This window comes from Protopterus annectens, chromosome 4.part0 (assembly GCF_019279795.1).
Source record: "Protopterus annectens isolate FY-2018-M chromosome 4.part0, PAN1.0, whole genome shotgun sequence".
Lineage (NCBI taxonomy): Eukaryota > Metazoa > Chordata > Ceratodontiformes > Protopteridae > Protopterus > Protopterus annectens.
In genome coordinates, this window is record NC_056733.1 from 1,599,154,301 (window position 1) to 1,599,180,765 (window position 26,465).

At 42.3% G+C, this 26,465-nt stretch overlaps 1 protein-coding gene across 1 annotated transcript in view; it reads right to left on the reverse strand.

The window, feature by feature from the left end:
- FBXO38 (F-box protein 38) overlaps positions 1 to 26,465 on the reverse strand; it is a 3,050,069-nt gene that overhangs the window by 1,437,600 nt on the left and 1,586,004 nt on the right. Inside the window, exon 11 of the mRNA XM_044069370.1 lies at positions 20,676 to 20,818. Coding sequence (XP_043925305.1) covers positions 20,676 to 20,818 — 143 coding nt within the window. The remainder of the gene's footprint in view (positions 1 to 20,675; positions 20,819 to 26,465) is intronic.

Sequence of the window (26,465 nt, forward strand, 5' to 3'; positions counted from 1 at the left end):
TTCCAAAATTTCATTAAACAATCTGGTTAAAAATTCCACTGCCATTTCACCTAAGCACCTCCATGCTTCCACTGGTATGTCATCTGGGCCAACAGCCTTTCCATTCTTTATCCTCTTCACAGCTGTCCTTACTTCCTCCTTGCTAATCTGTTTCACTTCCTGATTCACTATCCCCACATCATCCAACCTTCTCTCTCTCTCATTCTCTTCATTCATCAGCCCTTCAAAGTACTCCTTCCATCTACTCAACACACTCTCCTCACTTGTGAGTACGTTTCCCTCACTATCCTTTATCACCCTTACCTGCTGCACATCTTTCCCAGCTCTGTCCCTCTGTCTAGCCAATCGGTACAGGTCCTTTTCTCCCTCTTTAGTTCCCAATCTCTCATACAACTCTCCATATGCCTTATCCTTAGCCTTCGCCACCTCTCTCTTTGCCATTCGTCTCATCTCCTTAAACTCATGTCTACTTTTTTCATCTCTTTGACAATCCCACTTCTTCGCCAGCCTCTTCTATACTCTCCTGTACTTCCTCATTCCACCACCAGGTCTCCTTGTCCTCCTTCCTCTGTCCAGATGTCATACCAAGCTCCTTTCTAGCAGTCTCCCTTACTAGCTCTGCTGTAGTTACCCAGCTATTTGGTAACTCTTCACTGCCTCCCAGTGCCTGTCTTAACTCTTCCCCGAACTCCACCTCACAATCACCCTTTTTTAACTTCCACCATTTAATCCTTGGCACTGCTTTCACACTCCTCCTCTTCTTCTTCTTGATCACCGTCATCCTACAGACACCATTCTATGCTGCTTAACTACACTTTCCCCTGTCACCACTTTACAGTCTCCAATCTCCTTCAGACTGGCCCTCCTACATAGGATATAATCCACCTGTGTGCTTCCTCCTCCACTCTTGTACGTCACCCTATGCTCCTCCCTCTTCTTAAAATACACATGCAGCATAGCCATACCCATCCTTTTCACAAAATCCACAATCATCTGACCTTCTGCACTCCTCTCCTTAACACCATATCTACCCATCACTTCCTCATCCCCTCTGTTCACTTCAACATGCCCATTGAGGTCCGCTCCAATCACTAGTCTCTCACCCTTGGGTACACCACCACCACTCACCACCACTTCAACCAACTCACTCCAAAATTTTTCTTTCTAATCCATTGCACACCCAACTTGTGGAGCATATGCACAACATTCATCATTACACCATCAATTTCAAGCTTCATAAACATCACTCCATCAGACACTCTCTTCACCTCCAAAACACTCTTGGCATATTGTTCCTTCAGGATAACCCCTACCCCATTTCTCCTGCCATCCACACCGTGACAGAACAGTTTGAACCCACCTCCTATACACTTGGCCTTACTTCCCTTCCATCTGGTCTCTTGCGCGCACAATATATCAACCTTCCTTCTCTCCATCATATCAGCTAGCCCTCTCCCTATACCAGTCATACTGCCAACATTCAAAGTTCCTAACCTCACTACTACACTCCTAACCTTCCTCCTCTCTTCCTGGCTTCGGGCATGCCTTCTCCCTCCTCTTCTCCTTCAGCCAACAGTAGCCCAATTTCCGCCAGCACCCTGTTGGCTAGCAGTACTGGTGGTGGTCGTTGTTAACCCAGGCCTCGACCGAACCAGTATGGAAATATGAAATGTTCTACGCATAAGTAATTTGGCAGAGGTTTTACGCCGGATGCCCTTCCTGACGCAACCCTCCCCATTTATCCAGGCTTGGGACCGCACAAAGAAATGCACTGGCTTGTGCATCTCCAGTGGCTGGGTTCTCAGTATGTCCAAGTGTACTAGGTTAATAGGAGAAAACACAGGGAACTGCCCTTTAATTATGCCAGGAGGGGTGGTCATAACTACTAAGTACTGGAGCTATTTTTTTTTTTTTTTTTTTTTATTTATTTTACATTTGTTGACCGGGCTAGTCTAACTGGATATATGTCCATTTTCAGTAGAGGCCAGGGGAGAAAAACTCCACATTAGTTATATAGCAAATAATGTACATAAAAAAACACCCTTATAGATAGACCTATGTTTAAATTACATGAGAAAAGATTACACATAGTAGGCAAAGAACAAAGAGCAACTATTTACAAAGATCAATACAGGACTATATTCAAACAGTTTAAGCACAGAAGTTTAACACAGAAACTTAATAGAATAATAATAAAGATAAGTGATATTCAGCTGGGATTAGTACACAGGCATAGGCATTGCGAGTTAAGGAAAGTTTTTAATTGCTTTTTGAAAAGTGAAGTAGATGTGAGGGATGTTAGTTTACTAGGAAGCTTGTTCCAATAATTTCCAATAGAGTTAAGTAAATAAACAATTGCCAGATTTGTTATTGGATTTAAGGGTTGCAACTAGTAGCTTATTTGCTGATCGTAGGGTACTGAGATTTTTATATGGGTTGATCAGGTTAGAGAGAATGGGAATATTTGTAGGATGCCACAAGATTTTGTGGGTGATAGTTAACTGTTGAAAGCGCATCTGGTTTTGGAGTTCCAGCCATCCTAGTTGTTTTAGGTTTTGACAGTGGTGAGTATGGAAAAGGGATTCGGTGGCGAATCTAGCAATGTTATTGTAAGATGTGGCCAGCTTAGTTAGATTGTATTTGGATAGATTAGTATAAATTGGGGAGCCATAGAGAAGGGTGGATAGTAGGTGCGTTTGGGCAATAGTTGTCCTGGCTGTAGGTGTAAGGAAGGGTTTTAGCCTATAGAGGGAACCAAGTTTTCTATTCACCGATTTGATGGTAATGTTAATGTGAGTGTCAAAGTTGAGATTATGGTCAATTGTTACACCTAATAGTTTGGTAGTTGTGTCAGGTGCTATTACAGTGCCATTGTTTGATATAACTGTGAAATCTATGGAGGGAGACTTCTGGATAGGGGTGAATAGTAAAAGGTTTTTTTTTTTTTTTGTTGTTGGGTTAAGGAGGAGACAGCGTTTGGAGAACCAGTTTTCAACTAAGGTAAACATTTTTTGCGTGTTAGACTGGAGAGTACAGCAGTAGATGCTGCGGTGCAGATTAATGTTGAGTCGTTGGAATATTGAATACAGGTGGTTTGGGATAGTGATGTTTTCAGGTCATTGATAAAAATAGAAACGAGGAGGGGCCCCAGAATAGAGCCTTGTGGGACTCCAAGGGAGATAGGAAGTAGAGTAGATAGGTTGTTGTCCCAGAGGACTGCTTGTTATCTATTTCCAAGATAGGATTTAAACCATTTGACAGCCTGAGTGTGAAATGAAGGTGAAGCAAGTGTATCTAACATTAAATGATGATTTACAATGTCAAAGGCTTTGGAGAGGTCTAGAAAGAGAGCAGAGGAGAGCAGGTTGTTTTTTTGATTTTTATTAATAGAGTCAGAGAAGGATAGGAGTGCAGTTGTAGTACTATGAAAAGGCCTAAAGCCATGTTGGCAGTCCGCTAAAAGATTATTTTGGAGGAGATGATCAAGAAGTTGCTGGTGAATGCATTTCTCCATGATTTTAGCCAAAGGAGAACGTAGAGCTATAGGACGGAAGTTAGTGAGTTCAGTTGAGTTACCTCCTTTATGTAGAGGGATAATATGTGAAATCTTACATATTGGTATATAGCCTTCTGTGATAGTTCTGTTAATTAAGATGGAGATAGGGTAGGCGAGTACTCTAGCTGCTATTTGCAGAAATTCAGCTGGAAGGAGGTCAGCAGGGGGGGTACATGGTTTTAGTTTATGAAGGTGGGAATGGATAAGAGAGGTAGGTACAGGTTGTGGTTGTAGTTGTAAGACATGAGGTATGTTGGTTTGACAGAAAGCATTTGAGATGCTGGCTGGAGATAGAGTACTTGCTAGTGATTGGACTGAGTCCACAAAGAATCTATTAAAGGAGTTAGCAATTTGGCTGGGAGATTTCTGAGTAAAGTTAGCTGGAGTAGGAGCTTTGGAGTGCCATGGGTGGAGTAGGCTATTTATACCTGACCAGAATTTTTGTGGGCTTTTATGTTGGGCTTGCTGGAGTTTATGATAGTAGTTTTTTTTTTGTCTTGAAGTATCAATTTCTTTGTGGCATTTCTCAGCTGTCTAAAGCTTTCATGATCAGATGGGTTTTTAGTATTTCTCCATTTAGACCAGATTCTATTGCTTTGAAGTATTTTTTGCCTTGTCTCCTTAGTGAGCCAAGGTGCAAGTTTGTTCTTAGTTCTGACAGTCCTAGTGGGGGCATGGTGTTCTAGGATTTGTAGAAATTTATTGTTAAAGTAAGAGACAGCTTTGTCAAGCAGTAGGTATTTAAGGGGTGACCAATTACAGGCTTTAAGTTCGGCTTGGAAATTTTCTGAGTTGAGGTTTTTTTTATTACGGATAGTTCTATAGATTGTTTGGTTAGGTATAGTGTTTTTTTGGTCTGGTAATAAAGGTAAGATAATGATCACTGATATCATCAGGCAGTATGCCTGTTTTATAGGAGAGGGGGTTACTGTTGACTAGTATCCAGTCTAAGATGGCTTGCTTGTTTGCTTGGTTTGTGTATTCTGGTGGGGGAGGTAATGGTTTGATTGAAGCCATACAGGTTTATGTGAAAGGTTGGTTGTGCTGAGCTGCAACAGTTCCAGTCAATGTTAAAATCTCCAAAGAGTATGGTTTCTTGTGGGAGGGATGTGGAGATCCAGCTGAGGACATTTTCAAGAGTATTAATGTTGTTTCCTGGTGGGATGCAGGAGCAAATTATATGTAATGATTTGTTAGCATTTAGCTGTAGGTTAGAGATTAGGATTTCAGTGTTACTGGAAGACAGAGGTTGAATATTTAGTGGTGAAACCTGTAATTGAGATTTATATAGTATTGCTACCCCACCACCCTTTTTATTTAGACGGTCAGATCTCAGGATGTTATAACCAGGTGGGATTATATCATTGTCTTTAGTTACTGGTTTGAGCCATGTTTCTGTGATTCTGTGAGACATGGGATATCAAAAGAGTGAACGTGCAGCAGGGCATGAAGTAGGGTTATTTTATTATTTACGCTACGTATATTAAGGTGGCCTATGAGGAGGGAGTTATTGGCACTAGTGAATATATGAGACATAATGGGCTGGTCAGAGTGAGGAGCAGAGATAATATTGTTTGGGCCAGGATTGGGATGAATATCTCTGTGTAGTAATAGGGGTTGTAGAGGGCTATAAGGAGTTTAAAGAAGATGGGGATTTGTTTTCTAGTGTGAGAATATTTAATATCGGTTATTCTACGAAATTGTGGATGAAGGTAGAAAGATGAGGATGTTATGTCAAAGTATGTTTGTAAGGTTAGAGGATTAAATAAACTTGTTTGTTTTAGGTGGGATGAAATCTTGTAAGGCTAAGATGTTCATAGTAGGTGAGGTAGTGGGATAAGAATAGGGGAGTAAGAATAGTAAGAGCGAGAAGGCTAAAAGAGAAGCAAGGCCTGCCTACAATAGGCATGGTTGGGACAAAGGGGAGATAGAAGCTGGGAGATATAAGACAGAAAAGAGAGGAGGTAAAAGACCGGAGTTGTTGAAGGGAAAAAGAATGAGGTAGTTGGAGGTATCAAGTGATTGGATAGGTAATTTAAACAGGTAGTGAGAGCTACTGGATAATAGAGGATGGAGGTGTGCCTTGGCAAGTATAAGTGTAGGTGCACTGGGGGTACGGTTGGGGAGCGGAGTGAGCCTGCAGGGCGAACGGAGCGGGTTAGAGCAAGTGAGGAATAGTGACAGAAACAATCAATGAAATAGCTGAATACAGCTAACTTCTTAGCAGTGCTAGGTAAGAGGGGGGTGCTAGAATATGTGTACTACAAGGACTAAAAGTCTTTTGGAGGAGATTGAGGAAAGGAGAAAAGGACTACAGCAAGTACAGTTAACTAGCAAGATCGTACAGTATTACAGAGTGGATAAGGAGATAGAGGTCAGGAATATTTCTAAGCCTAATAAAGGAGCCAAGGGAAGGGAGCCACCCAGTGGTCAAATACAACAGTACAACTGAAAGTATTTATGAAGAGTAAGAAAACAGAGGACAGAGCTGGTCAATACAGGGCATAAGAGGCTAATACTATGAAGAGTAGTAGGGGGTAAAGGCTGCTGGGTACCTGGTATACAGGTGGAGATTTAATACAAATTCTAAACTGTAAGAAAAAAAGTCTAGGTTTTTATTACAATACAACTTCACAGCTTAGAAGAGAGGTCAGACATACTTTCACTGATGTATAGGATAGAGGGGATTTTGAGAAAAGGACAACAGCTTCCTTTAGGTTGTAGATTTGATAGTTGACTTTGTGGTGAGAGATCCTTGCAGGATAGACAGGTAGAATACACAGGCCTTATAGCGGGATAAGAGTTAAAAAGATTTAAAGAGGCAGACCCACTGGGCCAGGGGAACACAGCAGCCAGGAGGGGAGTAAGCCTAATAAAAAAAAAATATTTCCGTGAAGAATGACTAGCGCTTATGACACTTAGATATGCTATAATAATTGCTACAAAAACCTGTTGAAGTGCAAAGCGATTAGGCTATTTGAAGTGCAAGAGAGAAAGAACTAGCAAGTTCTAAGGGAAAAACTGAAGCCTTTCTGGCAATAGTAATAGTTTACCTCAACTCTGCGCTGCTGAGCAGAGCTTAAACAAGTACAAACCCATGTAAACGTGGGCTTTTAAACCAGAAAGTTAAAAGGGATGGAAAGACTGCCCAAATGGCCAATAAATTACAATTTTTGGGCCAGAAACCACTCCTCTTGTGGTAGACAGGCTACCTAGTACTTACCAACCCCAATGATAAACTTAAAGGTTTCCCTCCAACACAGAAAGGCTTGGGGGGCTCAGAAGTTTACAAACAGTCCTGGATACAGCAAATCTGTACCTGGACTACACTAGTTACAAGAAATCTGGGAAACAAGCTTAGAACTTTTTTTTTTTTTTTTTTTTTTTTTTTTACAGAAAAAACAGCTGTAAAAACAATTCAAATGCAGTGCAAGTTAACTCACGAGTGTGTAGCAATATTAAAGCAAATAGTTTAAATACATGCAATTAAATTCAAAAATGATTAAAAACAAGTGCAGAAAGCAGTAACTTTGGAAAAAATCAAAATGGAAGAACTTATAGTATCAGAAAACAATGCCAGCAAATATATAAATAATTCAGTTAAGCAAAAATTAAGACAGTGCAGAATTCTGAAAAGTTAAAAAGTGCTAAACATATATTTATCAGCTCTATATTTCCAGGTTGTTTGAGAAGCACACTCAGTCAGAACACAATGAGATTCTAACAATGGTAGGTTCTAGCAAAGTGTTCATATATATATATATATATATATATATATATATATATATATACATATATACATATATACATATATATATATATATATATATATATATATATATAGTGGAAAGGGAGAAAAGTGGAACAGAAAATAATTCAAGGTTAAGAAACTAAGTTGGTTCATCACCTGCTCTTACCTACAGAAAGAATTAGTCTGCCAGCTCACATGAGGGCTAATAGTTAATAGGCAGAGATGATGAAAAAGAAAACAAAAAACAAAACAAAAAAGGGAAATGTCTGCATACAAACATATACAGTGGTGACTGTTGACAGATTCCACTTCCTTTAACAAACTGATAGTATGGAGTCTCATTATCTACTGTGTGTTGGCCATCAAAAGCAAAGGACTACATGACTGCTGACCTGCCCTTGTGAGTCTGAACTACTCTGGCTTCTATTCTTCACAAAGTCCAATTAGTCAAAGAATCAAATATGAAAATTAAATCTAATATAATCAAAGTATCAAAAATGAAATCAAATATATAAAACAAAATAAACAATGATGGCCTAACATCATAAAATGTGTTGATGACGTCACAGAGATCAGAGGCACCATCACAAGACCTAACCAAAAGCCATGGCTTACAGGTAAGTTGTATGATCTTTTGAAGGCATGAAATTCAGCATTCAGGGCAAATAACAGGGAGCCTTAAGTGTGGCAAGTGTAAAACTGAAGAAAGGCATAAAAGTGGCTAAGAGGGACTACAGGAGGAAGGAATTAAACCACTTTAAGCACATAAGGGATACCAGACAGTTGTGGCAGGGTATACCATAATTCACGGACTATAAAACGAGCGCTGCACAATGTGATGATAGCACTGGCTTCCTAGACAGGCTGAATACCTTTTTTGGAAGATTTAAGGAGAGGAACACCATAACTGTGCAAAGATTACACATAGAGCAGTATGGTGCAGTACTCAGCCTTAGCCCAATGGAAGTAAAAAGCATGCTACAGAAAGTCAATCTCAGAAAGGTGGCTGGTCCAGATAATATTTTGGGTAAGGTGTTAAAGAGCTGTGCAGACCAACTATGTACAGTACTCACTGGTATATTTAATGCCTCACTTGGTCTAGCAAAGCTCCCTTCATGTTACAAAGTAACCAACATCATCCCTCTACCCAAAAAAGCCTCACCCCTCCAACTTGAATGACTTCAGGCCTGTTGCACTAACATCCAATGTTATGAAATGTTTTGAGAGGCTAGTCAAGAAACACCTGTCTGTGGAACTAACATCAACTTTTGATCCACTGTAGTTTGCCTACAGAGAAAACAGATCCATGGCTTGATGCAGTAGAGGTTGCATTACATCTTGCTCTTGAGCATCTGTAGAGCAAGGACAGCTATGTGAGAATGCTATTCATCGACTTCAGCTCAGCATTTAACACAGCTGTCCCTATGCAATTGATCAATAAGCTAGTACCATCTGGGCATCAGCAAACACCTCTGGAATTGGATCCTGGACTTTTTGATAAACAAACAACAGAAGGTTTGTGTGCAAGAATACCTCTAAGAGTGTAACACTCAAAACACAGGTGCTCCTCAGAGTTGCATTCTCAGCCACCTATTGTTTACTATCCTAACCCACGACTGCACAGCAAACTTCAGTACAAATCATATCATCAGGTTTGCTGATGACACCACAGTCGTGGGTCTCATCAGGAGAGAGGACGAAAGTGCATACAGAAAAGAGGTTAACACACTGATTGCCTGGTGTGCAAGAAACAACCTTGACCTGATTGTAAGTAAAACAAAAGAGATCATTGTAGACTACAGGAAGCGGCAAACACCCCATACACTGCTCCTGATAAACAGCGAGATGGTGGAAAGGGTATGCAGTACCAAATTCCTTGGAGTTCATATCTCTGATGATCTCTCTTGGTTTGGTAACATCTGCCACATAGTGAAAAAAAGCACACCAACGTCTCCACTTTTTGAGAAGACTCAAAAAGATGAAACTACCATTGTCAGCACTTTCCACCTTCTACAGAGCAGCAATTAAAAGCATCTTAACATCCAATTTTTCGGTATGGTATGGGAGCTGTTTGGTCGCAGTTAAGAAATCACTGCAGACAGTGGTGTGAGTTGCCGATATGATAACTGGCATTAGTCTGCCCACAATCCAGGATTTCTATACATTGAGGAGACTAAAGACAGCCACCAAAACATTAAATGATGCAACTCATCCTGCAAACAGTCTGTTTATGAGCCTGTCATCAGGTAAAAGATACTGCAGTATTCGATGCAGGACAACTAGATTCAAATACAGTTTTTATGTGAAGGTGATTACATTTCTTAATTCCAACATTAGGTTTGATCACTGACAGGTCAGAAAGTTGGGACTTCCCATTCACTGTGCAATATTATTTTATCTATTATTTTCTAAGCCCAGCCAACCATTATAATTTATACTACTAACCCAGGTGCAATTTTTTTTCTTCAGCTGCTACTGTTATGTGCTTGTTCACCCATAATATGGTACATTGTTCATATGCAATACTATTACTTGAACTTTGCAGCTGTGTGTATTTTGTAGCGTCTTAACAATTGAGTGTTTCTAGGAATATATGTAGCTATATACGTGTGTAGATTTGATTTATAAGGCAATACTAGTACTATTACATGTTGTTTTAAATTATGTCTGTGTATGTGATTTCTTTTTTGTCAGTCCCACGATAAGCTGATTCCACAGAATCTCATTTAATCTACACTTGTGTAGATCTAAATAACAATAAATTTATTTTGACTTTGAAAATTAGTCCTTTTCAATTTGCTCGGGAAAGATAAACTGTGAATTCAGCATTTGTTCAGATGCTTTAGGGGGCTCAAATTCAAGCATATACTGTCTGTTCTCCTTTGAAATGATATGAAATTCCAAAGCAGATTCAGCTTTCGCCTTTCATTAAACCAAATTCAAGTGTTCTAGCAGCATTTTTAATAACTGCACTTATCTAGTACCAGTACGTAAACTGGCTTGCATTTACTTATTTAAAATTTGATAACCAGGTAAGTGGACTGGTCGATTAACCCCTTTCAGCTATGACCTGGGTTCCAGAGAAGCAACATACATAATTTAATAAAAAATTGACAATAAGTGATCACACATTATATAACAAAAATGCAAATGAAAGCAAATGCACTTAGAAAAAGGGTAGCAAGAAAAAGTACAGTTGTGTACACATACCATAAATGTAGATGCTCGGGTATATTCACTGTTGCAGTCATCACATTTGGGTTACCCTGCCAGGGTAGCCCTCGGCCGGCCTGAATACTAGAGGTTTAGTATTTCTGCGTCAGTTGCTGTCGCTTCAGGACTGACATCAGGTCGTCAGCAGAATAAAGTAAGGCAGCTGACACCATTACATCAGTTTTTCTTGCCCTAACCTGTCAGGAGCCTCCAAGTGGGAGCCAGGTTCTGGTGGAAGAAAGTACAGTTTTGTACCTACCATAAATGTAGATGTTCGAAGATCCACATTGCTGCAGTCATAACCTGTGGGTAGTCCGCTGTCCTCGGTCGGCCCGAATACCAAAGTATTAGGCTGGCGTCGGTCATGGGCGCTCAGATCTGACGTCAGAGCGTGATGGTATTAAAGCGCATGACCGACGTCATATCCTCAGTCTTTTCTTGCCCCAGATGTCAGAAGGCCCTAAAAAGAAAGGCCACAGCCAAAAATAGAAAAACCTCCAAAACCCATGTACAAACAACATCTACGACCCAAACCATACAACCACTCCAAACTACAGAGGCGAAGGAGGGAGGGTTGGACTGCAGCAATGTGGATCTTGAACATCTACATTTATGGTAGGTACAAAACTGTACTATGTTCTTCATCTCACATTGCTGCAGTCATAACCTGTGGGTAGAATCCCAAAGCAAGTGTAAGGGGAGGTTGGCAAAATCATAAAGCATTAGGAGCTGCTAATATGCCCTGTAAGACTGCAGTGGCAAACCCAGCCCTAGATTTAGAATAAAGAGGGAGATGGTAATGTTTAGAAAAAGTGTGCACTGAACTCCAAGTAGCTGCTTCCAAAATATCTTTAGTAGCTACACTCCTTAAAAAAGCAGTAGAAGTGGCAGTAGCCCTAGTGGAATGAGGTCTGATTCCAGCCGGAATCTCCTTACCATGATGAGAATAACAAAAAGCAATACAATGGCCAATCCACTTAGAAATAGTTTGTTTTGAAACAGGTTTCCCTGAGAGCCCAAAGCAAAAGAAACAAATAACTGTTGAGACTGTCTGAACCCTTTAGTCCTGCTCAAATAATAACGCAACTGCCTGTGAATATCCAAAGTCATAAAATTTTCTCCCCTTTATTTTGGGGATCAGCATAAAAAGTAGGCAAATGAATAGATTGGTTCAAGGCCACATTTGAAACCACTTTAGGCATAAAAGTAGGGTTAGTGCAGAGATACCCTATCCTTATGAAAAATCAGGAAGGGTTCAACTGCCATTAGAGCCTGTAATTCAGATACCCTTCTAGCAGACGTAATGGCCAACAAAAAGCAGTCTTCCAAGACAAAAACTTTAACTCAGACGTAGCTGCAGGTTCAAAAGGAGGTAAAGTAAGTTTTTCCAACACAAAATTGAGATCCCAGGAAGGAGTAGGAGCTCTACACGGGGGTCTTATGTTCTTTGCCCCTCTAAGGAATTGCTTAAACAAAGGATGAGAGAATAATGGTGGGTCACAGTCATAGTGAGCAGAAATGGCTGCAGCATGAACTTTTACAGAGGAGAAAGACAAACCCTTGTCTAATAATTCTGTAAGATATTGAAGAGAAACACTCAAATCAGGCCTGGAAACATCAAAGCTCTTTGCTTTGCTCCAAATAAAAAAACTCCTCCATTTATCAGCATAAACTTTTCTTGTACTAGGCCTTCTGGCCTCCAAAATAACATTCAAAACTAGTTGAGGAAGCTGCGACCCTCCAGGTTCTAGAACAGAATATGCCAGGCTGTTAGATGCAGGGACTGAATCCTGACATTGAGGAAATGATTGCCTGCCTGAGACAAAAGGTGTGGAATTGAAGGCAAAGGCCAAGGAGGCTCCCATACTAAACTCCTCAGCAGAGGGTACCAGTGCTGTCGAGGCCAATCCGGAGCTATTAGAATCATGGAGGGCTTGTCTTGTCTGACCTTCAAGAGCACCTTGGGAAGGAGAGGCAGAGGAGGAAAAGCATAAACGTGAAGATTGCTCCAACTGAATGATAGAGCATCCACTTTCCAAGCTGTTGGATGAAACATCTTTGTGCAAAACTTTGGCAACTGGAAATTTAGTGGAGAAGCGAACAGATCTATGTCTGGAGTCCCCATATCACTGTCAACTGTCGAAATACATGAGGATCCAACTTCCACTGTGGGGATCCACCATCTGTCTGCTCAAAACATCTGCTAAGGAGTTCTGTGCTCCTGGCAGAAACCTTGCCTGAAGAGTGAGGTGCAAACTGAGAGCAGTCTCCCACAAAATCATAGCTTGCCTGCAAAGAGGGTACGAATGTGTTCCCCCCTGCTTGTTGATGTACCACATGACAGTTGTGTTGTCTGTTTGAATCAACACTCGTCCTGGGTGAAGTAGATCCTTGAAAGCCATCAATGCAAATTGGACTGCTAACATCTCCTTCAAGTTGATATGTAAATGTTGAAGTCTGGCAGGCCACGTGTCTTGAACCCATTTTCCATTGAGGTGTGCTCCCCAAGCCTTGTCCGAGGCATTTGTCGTTAAGATCTGACTCGCCTCTGGTCGGGTCACAGAGAGTCCCTTGTTTAGGTGACATTCCTGGGCCCACCACAAAAATTCCTTTTGAATGCAAGGTATTATCTGAATGACAGTGTCCAGATCGTGGCAGTGTTGTGTCCATACATTTTTGAGATACCATTGTAACTTCCTCATATGCAGTTTGGCATTGGGAAGCACCAGAATACAAGATGCCATGAACCCCAAGGCTTGAAGGACTGTCCTTGCAGTCAGCCTGGACCGTAGAGACAATTGTTGGAAGTAAAGTGTAAGGTTCCTTTGCTTGTCCAGGGTCAAAAAAGCCATCTGGGAAGCTGTATTCAGTCTCACACCCAGAAAGCACATTTCCTGAGAGGGTAGACTGGACTTTGTTTCGTTCACAGAATATCCTAGGCACCTTAACACTGCCATAACATACTGTAGATGGTGTAGTAGCTTGTTTTTGTCTTGAGCAAGAATCAGGCAATCGTCCAAATAAGGATAAATTTGTATTCCTCTTAACCTTAAGAAGGCTATCATCGGAGCCAGAACCTTTGTGAACACCCTGGGCGCAGTAGATAAGCCAAAGGGCAATGCAGAGAACTGATAATGTAAAGTCCCAGCCCGAAAACGCAGGAATCTCCTGCAACTGGGCCTGATAGGAACATGAAGATAAGCCTCTTTGAGATCCAGAGTTACCATCCAGTGATCTTTGCCCAACAGAGGCAGAAGTTGTTGCAACATCAACATTTTGAATTTTGGAATGTCCAGGTATGTGTTGAGGATAGATAAATCCAAAATTGGCCTCCAAGTGTCTCCTTTCTTTGGTACAAGAAACAGGCGAGAATAAAATCCTAGGCCTACTTCTGACAGAGGGACCTGCTGTATAGCCCCCATTTGAAGAAGTAAAGAAATCTGTTTGTGAGCCTCTAACCTTTGCTGAGGAGGAACGTCTGGCATGCCTTTGAAAGGAGGCAATGTGTGGAAATAAAACTTGTAGCCTCGGTCTATAATGTCCAACACCCATTTGTCCTGGGTGACTAAAAGCCAGTTTTGCTTGAAGAGTGCCAACTTTCCTCCCAGAGGAGCTGCCAGACAGGAAGGATCTGGCAGCTGAAGATGCAGGTCATTGGGCCTGTTTACGAAAGGACTGGCCTCTGCCCTCACCTGTAGATTGTGCAGGGGAACTCCACGTTCTAGGCCTGAAAGAACCCTGAGCTCTGCCCCTACCACGTCTAGATCTGCCCCTAGACTGTAAATCAGAAGAAGGGTAAGCCCATCCCTTAGTAGGCCAATTCCTGCTAAACTTAGGGGGCTGCACCTGCAAAAAATCTTTAACAGTCTGCATAGACTTAGCTTTGTCTTCCATTTTCTTTAAGACAAACTCCACAGGAGAACCAAACAAAACTTCAGACTGCAAAGGAGCATCCAAAATTCTAGCTTTAACATGCTCTGACAAGTTCTGATCCTTAAGCCAGGCATGCCTGCGAATAACTTATCCAGTGGCAGCCACCCTGGAAGAAGCCTGTAAAGCATCGAAACCACACTGCAAAGAATGCTTACCCACCTGATCAGAGGCATGAACCAAATCCTGTAATTCCTTACACTCTATGCCCTCTGCCAAAGCATCTACCTTAGATTTTAACTGAGTAAGGAGAAAATTCTGGTACTTCAACATATGAAACTGGCAATTCAAAGCCCTCATTGCTAGAGTGGAAGAGGTATACACTTTTTTTCCCCACCTATCCAAAGCTCTAGAGTCTTTATCCATAGGAACTGGATTCTTTACAACAGAAGCCCTGACACCCTTAGGTCCCTGGCTAATAATTTCTGGGTCAGCCCTTGGGCTCTTATACAGATATTTATGAGCCTCTGGCACTCTGTAATACCTATCTGGTTTAACTGGCGCAGTTGGCAAAGAGTCTGGATTAAGAGAAGCCTCCGAGAAAACATCCTGAACAACATCCAAAACAGGAGGTATAGCCAAGGGCCGATGTTGTGGCAAAAACAAAAATTCCCTAAGCCTCTTTCGGGAATCTGAGAAATCGTGACCTTCCCATTTAAAATGCTCCCTCATAGAATGCAGGGTTTCTGAAAAAGAAAAATCCTCTGGAGGAGAAGCAGAAGGACTGGAATCCTTTGCGTCTGAATCAGAATAAGGAGGAAAATCCTGAATGTCTTCAGCCGAAGACTCTGAGTAATCTGAAGCCTGCTCCAAACTTTCCACCTCTGGCTCCACCCTAGGCCTCTTATCTGGAGGGGGCATAGAACCCCTGATTAAGGAAATCAAATCTTCTGCCATTTTAAGCATGTGTTTTTTAGGCACAGAACCTGCAGAACTAGGACTGACACCTGAGGAAGGCAAACCAGGCCTGACCTTGGAAGGTACCTTAGAGACAGAAGGAGAAGGCCTAACCACCTTAGGCAAAGAAGGGAGTACAGCAACCTGAGAGGCCCCCTCAGCCTGACCTGACTCCTGCGTGGCCACATCCTGCAAAATTAACGGCTCCCCCTGAGACTCAGCTGAAACCTCGGCTGGATCCACAGATTCCACCGTAGTTTCTAAAGAACCGGCATCCGGAACGGACGACTCATCCTGTTTGGACCTTAACGATTTTTCTTTGCGCTTCTTAGCGGCAGCGGGCGTCGGAGGATCCGACGGCATATTGTAATTACACCGCTTACCGAAGACAAGCCTAGCGCAATCTAACCTACGTTTAATGGTGCGCTTATTAAACCTAGCACAAAAGCGACACCCGACTACGTCGTGCTCAGGCCCCAAACAAGGAATACAGAGAGAGTGGTAATCCCTATGCGGTATCTGCTTCCCACAAGAAATACAATTATTCACTTTTTCTGACATCCGGAATTAACTGAGGCAAGAAAAAACAAAAATATTCCCCAACGGGGTACTTAGCCCAACTTGGTTTCGGTCTGAAACTCAGAATACGAAAATTTCAGAACGCCGAACGGCACTTGCAAACGCTGCTTCTGCTTCGGACCATGCGGCAAAAAAGACTGAGGATATGACGTCAGTCATGCGCTTTAATACCATGACGCTCTGACGTCAGATCTGAGCGCCCATGACCGACGCCAGCCTAATACTTTGGTATTCGGGCCGACCGAGGACAGCGGACTACCCACAGGTTATGACTGCAGCAATGTGAGATGAAGAACATCCTCACCAGTAGAAAGTAAATACCAATATGTCCCTTGTAAGGAAAGAGAAGAAAGAAGAAGGGGATGGAGGAAAGGAAACCAGGACTGCAACAGTGAATACACTCGAACATCTACATTAATGGTAAGTGTACACAACTGTACTATGTTGTTCGTGTTTCACTGTTGCAGTCATCACATTTGGGTTGATTCCCAAAGCTGAGAAAATGGGTGGAGGCAGTCAAGGAAACTAGGGGCTGGCTAGGATGCCCTGCAAGACTGCAGAGGCAAACCCTGCCCTGGACTTAGAGAAAATAGGCAGGTGGTAATGTTTGGTAAAGGTGTGATCACATGTCCAGCTGCAGCCTCCAGGATGTCCCTGGTGGGGACTCCTCTGGGGAAAGCTGCAGAGGTAGAGGCTGCACTGGTGGACTGAGTCCTGACCCCCTTGGCAGGAGGTTTTCTGTGTTGCTTGTAGCAGAAATGGATGCGGTGTGCTATCCATTTGGAAATGGTTTGTTTGGAGATGGCTTTGCCTTCTGCCCCTGCAGCAAAGCTAACCAGCAATTGATCAGACTTTCTGAAGGATTTAGTCCTGTCTAGATAGAATCTGAGCTGTCTGTGCACATCTAGAAAGTGCAGGATCCTTTCCCCCTTGTCCAGTGGGTTAGGAAAAAAACTGGGCAAATCAATGGATTGGTTGAGAGTCACACTGGACACCACCATGGGCATGAATGATGGGTTAGTCCTGAGGGATACCCTGTCAGCATGGAAGATGATTGAAGGTTCCACAGCCATGAGTGCTTGTAGCTTGAAGACTCATCTGGCTGAAGTGATGGCCAGCAGGAAATCTGTCTTCCAGGAGAGAAATTTTAGCTCTGTTGAAGAGGCTGGTTCGAAGGGGGACAGGGTGAGCTTTTCCAACACAAAGTTAAGGTCCCAAGCTGGGGTAGGTGCTCTTCTGGGTGACCTCAAGTTGCTAGCCCCTCTTAGGAACTGTTTGATCAGAGGGTTTGACAAAAGTGACTGCTCAGTGGGGAAATGAGCAGAGATAGCAGAGGCATGAATTTTAATAGAGGAAAAAGAGAGACCACTTGTGTAGCAGGTCAGCTAAATAATCCAGGATGAGAGGGAGGGCTGTGTCGTATTGGCTCCCTTAGCCTGAATCCAGGTGCAGAACCTTTGCCATTTGTCACATAAGACTTTCTAGTGCTAGGGCATCTGGCCTCATGTATAACATCTAGAACCTGTTTACTGAGGTTGGCAGATTGATTGGGGGGTTAGGGAATAAGCCAAGCTGACAAACTGAGGGTCTGCAATTGGGGATGCATGAGATTTACTTACCTCTGGGTCAAGAGGGTTGGAGTCTGAGTAAGATGCCATGGTGGCAGTGGGGACAGACTGCACAGCAGTGGGGATCAGTGCTGGCAAGGCCAGTCTGGAGCAATAAGAATTGTCCTTGTTTTTTTTTTCCTTTATTTTGAGCAGTACCCTGGGGATGAGAGGTAGTGGAGGAAAGGCAAAGACCAATAGATTGTCCCAGGGGAAGGACAGGGCATCCACTTTCCAAGTCATGCAATGATGCTCCCTGGTGCAGAACTTGCTAAGCGGATGGTTGGTGTGGGAGGCAAAGAGGTCGACCTTCGGGGTACCCCATTTCTGATTTATTAGGGTGAAGGTTCCTTTGTCGAGTTGCCACTCCTGTGGGTCCAGAGGATTTCTACTTAAGTTGTCTGCCAGAGAGTTCTGAGAGCCTGGTAGGAATTGTGCTAACAGATGGAGTTGCATGGCAGACGCTGTGTGCCAAATGGTTATTGCCAGCCTGCATAGAGGGTAGGAGTGAGTCCCTCCCTGCTTGTTGATATACCACATCACAGTGGTATTGTCTGTTTTGATCAGGAGAGCCCCTGGGGAGAGAAGGGCTTGAAAGCTGTCAAGGCGTCCTGGACAGCTATCACCTGTTTTTGGTTGATGTGGAGATGGATTTGCTGTGGGCGCCATTGGCCCTGTATGCAACCTGCTGTCCAGGTGTGCACCCCAGGCATAGTGTGATTTGTCTGTGGTGAGGGTCTGGGTGGCGGGGAGTGGTGAGAAAGGTAGTCCCTTCTTGTGGGAGCATGCTGTTGCCCACCAAAGAAAATCTTTTCTGAGACAAGGTATCATGGGTATAAGAGTCTCCAGGTCTTGACAGTGTTGACACCAAAGTTTTTTTAGGTACCACTGAAGTTTCCTCATATGCAGTCGGGCATATGGAATGAATAGAATGCAAGATACCATGAACCGCAGAGCTTGCAGGATTTTCCTTGCAGATAACTGGGGTCTGGTGGCTAGCTGAGAGAAGTAGACTGTCAGGAAAGTTTGCTTTTCTGGTGTAAGGAATGTCATCTGGGATGCTGTGTCCAGGCTTGCTCCCAGGAATATAGTCCTTTGAGTGGGTACCTGTTTGGATTTCTTTTTGTTGACTGTGTACCCTAGGGAGGTTAGTAGGGACTTTACAAAGGCCAGGTTCTAGAGCAGCTTTTCCTGGCTGTCTGCCTGAATTAGGCAGTCATCTAAGTATGGGTAAATCTAGATATTCCTTTGTCTGCGAAAGGCAATCGCTGGAGCCAGACATTCTGTAAAAACTCTGGGAGCAGTAGATAAGCCAAATGGAAGTGCAGAGAAGTGAAAGTGCAGAGATCCTGCCCTGAAATGAAGATATTTCCTGCATGATTCCCTGATAGGAATGTGGAGGTAGGCCTCTTTTAGGTCTAGGGTGGCTAGTCAAGCATCCTTGGAGAGCATGGGTAGCAGCTGCTGGAGGGTGAGCATTTTGAATTTTGGTATCACCAGGAAGGCAATTAGAATGGATAGATCAAGGATGGGGTGCCAGGTACCCTCTTTTCTGGGTACCAGAAAGAGTCTGGAGTAGAAACCTTGACCTTTCTGTTCTGCAGGAACGTGCTCTATTGCCCTCACAGAGAGCAGGGAAAGAACTTGCTTTTGCGCCACTGCCCACTAGTTTGGAGGTAGATCTGGGTACCCTTTTGGAATTGGAAGGGTGTGGAAAGAAAATTTGTATCCCTGGGACACTATGCTGAGAACCCAGCAGCTGTTGGTAATGGTGGCCCAGGTACTTGCGTGAAAGGAGAGTTTTCCCCCTAGGGGTAAGTGAAGGTGGGCAGAGGGAGGGGGTGGGGGAGGAGAGTCATTGTGAGTTCTTACCATAAGGGGGTGGCTTACAACTCCCTGTTTTGGAAGTGGAGGCAGTCCACTGTTTAGATCTCTACATTCCCTGTGGCTGCTGTCTGGGGGAGTCCGCTTCCACGGGGTCTGGGCTGAACTGACCTGGTGGGAGCAGGAAAGGACCAGTGCTTGGTGGGGCAATGACTGCTGAACCTGGGTGGCTGTACCTGTAAGAAATCCTTAACTTTCTGCATAGATTTTGCTTTTTCTTCCATCTTTTTTAAGACCTCTTCTGCCTTAGAGCCAAATAAGTTGTCTTTGTGCAAGGGGGCATCCAACATTTATTATCTTATTTATTTACATTTGTTTACCGGGAAATTCCAACTGGACACAGGTCCTTTTTCCAGCAGAGGGCCAGGGAGAAAAGCTCCACAGAAAGACATGATAGATGGTAAACAATAACAATAAAGGTATGAATACAGTAGACGTGATCATGACATGGAAAGTGCTCTACATCAAAGCTCTCCCCACTTTTGTACTTTATTAATCTGGGTTTGCATTGTTGGGCCACAGAAATAAGAGAGCGTTATGATGATCTTTGCTATACTGGCCTTTCTGAGTAAAGCCATACTACAGTACAAGTTAAATTTTCCATTTTTATCATCAAAATGAATGTATTCAAAGCACATTTTCATAACCAGAAAAATACTTCAGTAAGAAAAGCAAATCATGTCATCTATGTTCTGCTCAAAAGTACCCCATTCCCCCAAGTGTCTGTGTATAAATGTCTAACAGTTAATTGCACAGGATTACTGTAATAAGCTATTAACAGGCTTTATCCTGCAATCTTAGGTCTGATGCCCTCAGGTTCCATTTACCGACTGTGCATTAGATGGTGACTGTGGGTCAACATGGATAAGAAACATGTTAAGACAGGCTTACATGGTTAAATAAATAATTCAGTATGGAAAAGCCTTCTCACTTCAGCTACATCATCCAAATGTATATACAAAAAAATGGCAACATCTTCTCATCAGATATGAGCTCCAAATGCACTTTGTGACTTAGATGACGTTTAGATTTCAAAACTACTAGCTAAGGCAAAATATTAATGGCAGTAATACATTACTATAACCACTGCTATCCACCTATATCATACAACTGTGAAGCATTTTACTAACAGGTCTCAAAAAATGTAAGAGCAACATTAATAGTGATTAGAAAACAACATCTTCAGAAAATCGTACTTGAGCACTTTTGTAGACAACAAAATGTGGCTAATGCAGGCAAAGTAGACAAAGTGCCTCACCTTTGGTGGCTCTCTGAACATCTGGTCCAGGGAAATGAATTCCAAGCTTGGTAACATTTCAATAAACTGACTGAATGACTCGAGTTTGACTGCATGGCATCGTACTAACGTCAAATCAACTAATCGGCTCCATCTTGAGTGATCTAAGCAATGGGAAACGTGTTTTAGCCATTATTATTATTAAACAGTGTATAATTAATATCACATGCAGCTATAATAAAACTATCTGAAGATATCAAAGGCTGCCTTGCCAAAAACTGAAAGAATATTACAAACCATGCTGTACATTTACAGTACAGCCATTTCAGCACCTCCTGCCCAACTCAACTGGCCGTCAATTAATTTAACAGGTTTTCAATTTTTTTCACTTAATTACAAAAGTGAAGCACACTGTACCACACCAGATAGCCTTACAGAACATTAGAGTAAACTATATTCTCAGTCAAGTAGCAGAATATCAAAGAAATTTCTGAATGACTCATAGCTGAGGCCATGAATATCATTATGAATGCCAGCAAAGGCAGTGCCATTTCTGCCTCTTCCTTGTTCCTTGCACAAAGACAGAACATAAAAGAGGATGCTCAAACATGACAGAAAGAGACGCTCATGCATTTATTTATTTTAAACCAAAAACAGATTTCCCAAATGATAAAGCAAACAAGGACCAAAGAAAAGCTAGTCCACTGATTAAGACACAGAAATCAGTCTCTTCTGGGTACATCGTCAAAGCTCATTACAGCCTGGTGACATCTCCTGGTGATTCTAAAGTTACATCCTACTGACATCTCTAGGCATCTACTATAACCTGTTCATATTTGCATTAATAGTTCCAAATCCATGCTATACAAAAGTTATTAAAATATTTCATCTTAAAGCTTACATGATGGCAACACAACTGCACTGATATTTGACTTATGTTTGGTGCTGCTAAAGCGATATTAAATGCCATTCCTTTAACACTTATATTGTCATAATGTTCACGTTGTTTTAAATATCTAAACAACCAAATAACACAGACATAACTGCACAGCCTCATATGAAAGCTCCACAGCAGTACAAATACATGCTGACAGTGTGTACAGCTTGAGTTCTTACTGACATACTGTAAATTGTTAGAAAATATTACATATGGACATTGCACTTCCAAATTTTGCTGTGATTTTCTTCCCTTTGTTATACAACCCACTGACATTCACATTCCACCAGGGTGGCTTGTTTTTTGAGCATGTCCTGTGTTTAATCAAGGTAGGTACAGCTCTCTATGCAACCATTAACACAAATGTACAAGGTTTTTGTGAACAATTCTACATAAACAGTAGTGTTCTCAGGGGTTTTGTTCGGGGGGGGGGGGTTGAAATTTTGCTAGGGTATCACTTGATAGTAGGAAGTTTGCCCTGTAATTCTTAAAAGTTTCAGGGTTAGCTGCAGTCCCAGGTTTTATTTTTTACTGAAAAAGGAGACAGCTTTATATAGTCAGACCTGACCAGTAAGGACATTACAAGGGGGGGGGGGGTAACTTTCTTCCATGTTTCTGAGGACTAGTTGCTACCCCAACTGGGTGTATGGATTACCACATTCAGGGTGTTTTGTGTTTACAAAGTCTTGGAATCTCTGGTCCTGCATGTCTGGGGTCATGAATGATTCCCAGTTTAAAGTGGGGTAGTCAAAGTTGCCCATGAATATGGTGCTGGGTTGAATTTGGAGTGCCTACAGTAAGTACACTGAAGTATGTGTTACTGGTTTTCTGGGCCATAGAGAGGACCTACAGATTGCAAGGATATAATATAGGACTCCAGCTATGGTAATTTGGATATGGAGTAGCTCACTCTAGTCATACTCATTGATCAGCTTTGATGTGTGCTTGTTTTTTATGCAAATGAAGACACCTCCAAACTTTTGTCTATTCTTAAGCAGTGGTTGGTCAAATGTGTGGAAGGCATTACAGCCCTGCACTACTGGTTCATGGTTAGGTACTACGCTATTGGCCCTAGGGCCTAATAAGCCTATGAAAAAGGTACCCTGGCTTTCGCCACCCAAGAAAATTATTTTCCTGTATCACTGTCGAGCAGAGCCAAAGAAGTGATCCCCGCGGTGAGTTTCCCATCTCCCATCTAATCATCAAGATTTTTCTTGAAGAGTGCTAATGAGGAGCTTTGTTTGATACAGACAGATAGTTTGTTCCAGAGTATGGGAATTCACTGGGACAGGAATCTATCCCTCCCGCATGTTCTGTTTATTGTGGTGACAAGGTTTAGGTCCCTAGAGCGCATGGCTCGTAGGGACTGGGATTTCTTTAAGTGGAGCATGTCTAAAAGCACTGGGTTTGACATAGCTTTGTGTGTTAGGCAGAGATCGCCTCTGAGTAGGCGATATGTGATGGAGTAAAGCTGCAGTTTTTTGAAACGGTCTGCGTAGGGGATCTGTTTGAGGCCGGTAATCCTCTTTGTGAGGTATTTCTGCGGCCTTTCCAGTTGTTGTAGATGTCTTGTGAGGTACATACCAAAAGGGGCATTGTACTCTATAATGGGTCTAATGAGTGATGAGTAGAGGGGAACAATGACCTCTTTTTTCCTGGATGAGAAACCTTTTGTGATGAGGTGTGCCAGGTAGAAGGATTTCCTGACCACTGTGGCGATGTGATTATCAAAGGAGAGATTACTGTCCACCTGTGTCCCAAGGTCTCTTATCACACTTTCGGTGTTAAGTAGACTACCGCCTATGTGGTAGTTCATGGGTACAGAGTTTTTACCAAAAGGGATGAGAATGCACTTTTTGGCATTGAGCTTGAGGCCATGGCTTTGACACCAGACATCTGTCTCAGTGAGGCCCTTTTGTAGGATGCCCACATCTTTTGGAGTTTTGATTATGGCTCCTAGTTTGCAGTCATCTGTGAACTTCATTAGCCAAAGACGTTCTGTGTTAGCCTGCAACTCAGAGAAGTAGATACCAAACAGAAGAGGACCCAGGACTGAACCCTGTGGTGCTCCACTTGTCACTGGTCTGAAGTTGGATTTGGAGTCTGCGACTTTCACAGTGTGGGTTCTGTCAGTGAGCCAGTTGGCAACCCATCTTGTGACATAGGGATTTATACCTAGTTTAGTGAGTTTATCTATAATTCCAGAGTGGGGGATGGTGCTGAAAGCCTTGGCGAGATCTAGACAGGCTGTGTGAACCACCATATCCTCACCTACGGCTTTGGTGACTGCTTCAAAGAAGTCTATCAGGTTTGGGAGACGTGATCTGCTTTTTACAAACCCAAACTGGGTGGAGTCCTGAGTTTGGAGATTACCAATGTCCTTGTTTATAAGTTCCATGATGATATGTTCCATAGCCTTGCAGACCAGGCTTGTTAGGCTAATGGGGCGGTAGTTTCTGGGGTCCGTGGTGGCTCCCACTTTGTGGAATGGGATAACCGTCACTGTGAGCCATTCAGTGGGCACATAGCCTGAGGTGAGGCTATGACTGAACATGGTACTTAGGTGGGGTGCCAGTTTGTTCTATAGTTCATGTAGAACACAGCCTGGGATGTTGTCAGGTCCCATGGATGCTGTGTTCTTGGCTTTGGATAGTTTTTTTTTACCTGTGCAGCCGTGATTCCAGGAACTTTGCATTCTTCCGGTATAGAGATGGGCCCTTTAGGGGATGACAGGGGGGTAAAGTTAGCACTGAACCTATCTGCCAGGATGTTGGCAATATCAGTTGGTTCTGTATATTTAGTGCCATTGTGCTGTAACTCAGAGCAGATCTGAGTGCTGCCATCGAGATTCTTGACATAGCTATAGAATGCTTTGTGGTTGTCTTTAGAGTCAGTGGCGATTTTGTTTTCGTAACTAGCTTTGGAGGATTTTATGAGGGATCGCAGCTTCTTACTGAGGCTGACCAGGGAGTTTCTCCAATCATGGGATTTTACTCTTTTTTTACAACAGTTTCTTTCTTCTGTTGTAGAGTTTGTTTATGGCAGGGGACCACCAGATTGGCTTCCTTTTTTTGGAGGATAGCATATTGGATCTGTTAGGGATTGCACGATCCATGCACTCGTGTAAGCGCTTATAAAGTGCATTTGTGTAGGATTCAGCAGTCATACCTCTATTGTCCGTCAGCATGGGTGTCGTGAAGTTTGCCACTTCTGTCTTAAGAAGCGTGAAGTTGGCTTTGGAGAAATTTTTTACTGTGGTTTCCCTAATGGGCGGTGGGGAGGGATGTGGATGTCTAGGCTGATTAGCTTGTGGTCGGATCTGACCAACTGCTGTCTGCAGTTTTAAACCATGTCTCAGTAACTGCATTTGTGTGTCTACATTCTCCAGGATGAACAGGGCTTGCAGAGAGAGGAATTTTCTTGTTTAACTTCTCACATTGAGCAGTAATAGCTTTAGATTTTCTTATGTTGGTTCTGCTGTGTAAGAAGGTTTATCAGGTTAACAATACATAAAAATGGTACTATGGGGGTGGACAAGTTTTAGCTAACATTCAAAAATCTAGCAGGGGGAGGTGCAGACCATCCCTGGCAAAGCAGCATGTTCTTTTTTTTTTAAACATGAAACATCATTATTAAATTATCACTTATGACAGAGGCAGTCATACAGTTACATAAATAAAAACAAACCATATTGACATATTTATACCTGCAAACATTATACATCACTTATAATCTATACCAGTCATTCTCAGTTAAACATTACATAGCACACTCCATTCCTGCCTTCTTTAAAATTTCATTCCTCATCCAAAACATTATTCTGCAAGTGTTCCCACAATTTCCATTTTTTTCTATGTAATTTGCTCTTGCCCTTTTCTAAATATCCCACTTCCAGTTGTTTTATCTCTGTTACTATATTCACTACTTCCAGTACAGTTAGTTTAGACTTTCACAGACATTTTCTAGTAAATAACATTTTGGCAGCCACCATAATTAGACTCGGCAAGGCCTTACTACGTCAACTCTATTCTGATTCTGTCTCATAGCTCAAAAAAATCACGTCCTTAGTTATACCAATTTACTCACACAGTATTTCTGATAGAGTAGTCTGCAGGGTATTTTTAAAGTCTGCCAGCTCATTACAATCCCAAAAATATGTTCCTAATTACTTCTTTCTTCCCCATCACACCTCCAACATTTACTATCTACCTGAGGAAAATTTCTTTGGAGTCTACTTGGGGTACAAAAATACCTATGTAAACACTTTCAAGCAAAGATCTTACGTTTTCTCGACTTTGTTGCATATTTGGGAGTCATACAAATATTCATTGTTTTTGTGAATTGCATATCCATTCTCTCTTCTCAATCCTTTATAAATTCCTCTGACTGATTCTTATAGTTATCATGCAATATTTTATATGGTCTACTAATTATCCATTTTTTAACAAATTCTGTTCTAGATTCTACAAAAAACTCTACCAGTGCTGATCTTTCGCTTAGGATCCCACTATTTCTTTCTCTTTGCCTATATTCTAATATCAATCATTGATAGGGAAGGCAATCTCTAGCCTGCAGTCCAAATACATTTTTGGTCTCTTCCTATTCTATTACCTTTCCCTCTCTAATTATTTGCAACCAATAACTTGGTTCCTTTGCCAGTTTTCTCCACTCAGTTCCAGCCCCCTCTTGCCTATTGTCTGTATCCCTAATGGCAGAATCTCCTTTCTGCATTCCCATGTTGGCTTAGTTCTTAGAATACATTCTGCTACTTTATGAATACAATATTCTGCATGGTTATTGCTATTCTCCTTTAGGGTCTGATCCAAAAAAACAGTCTCTCCTTGTTTCTTGAGCTTCCCGCATTTCGTCATCAT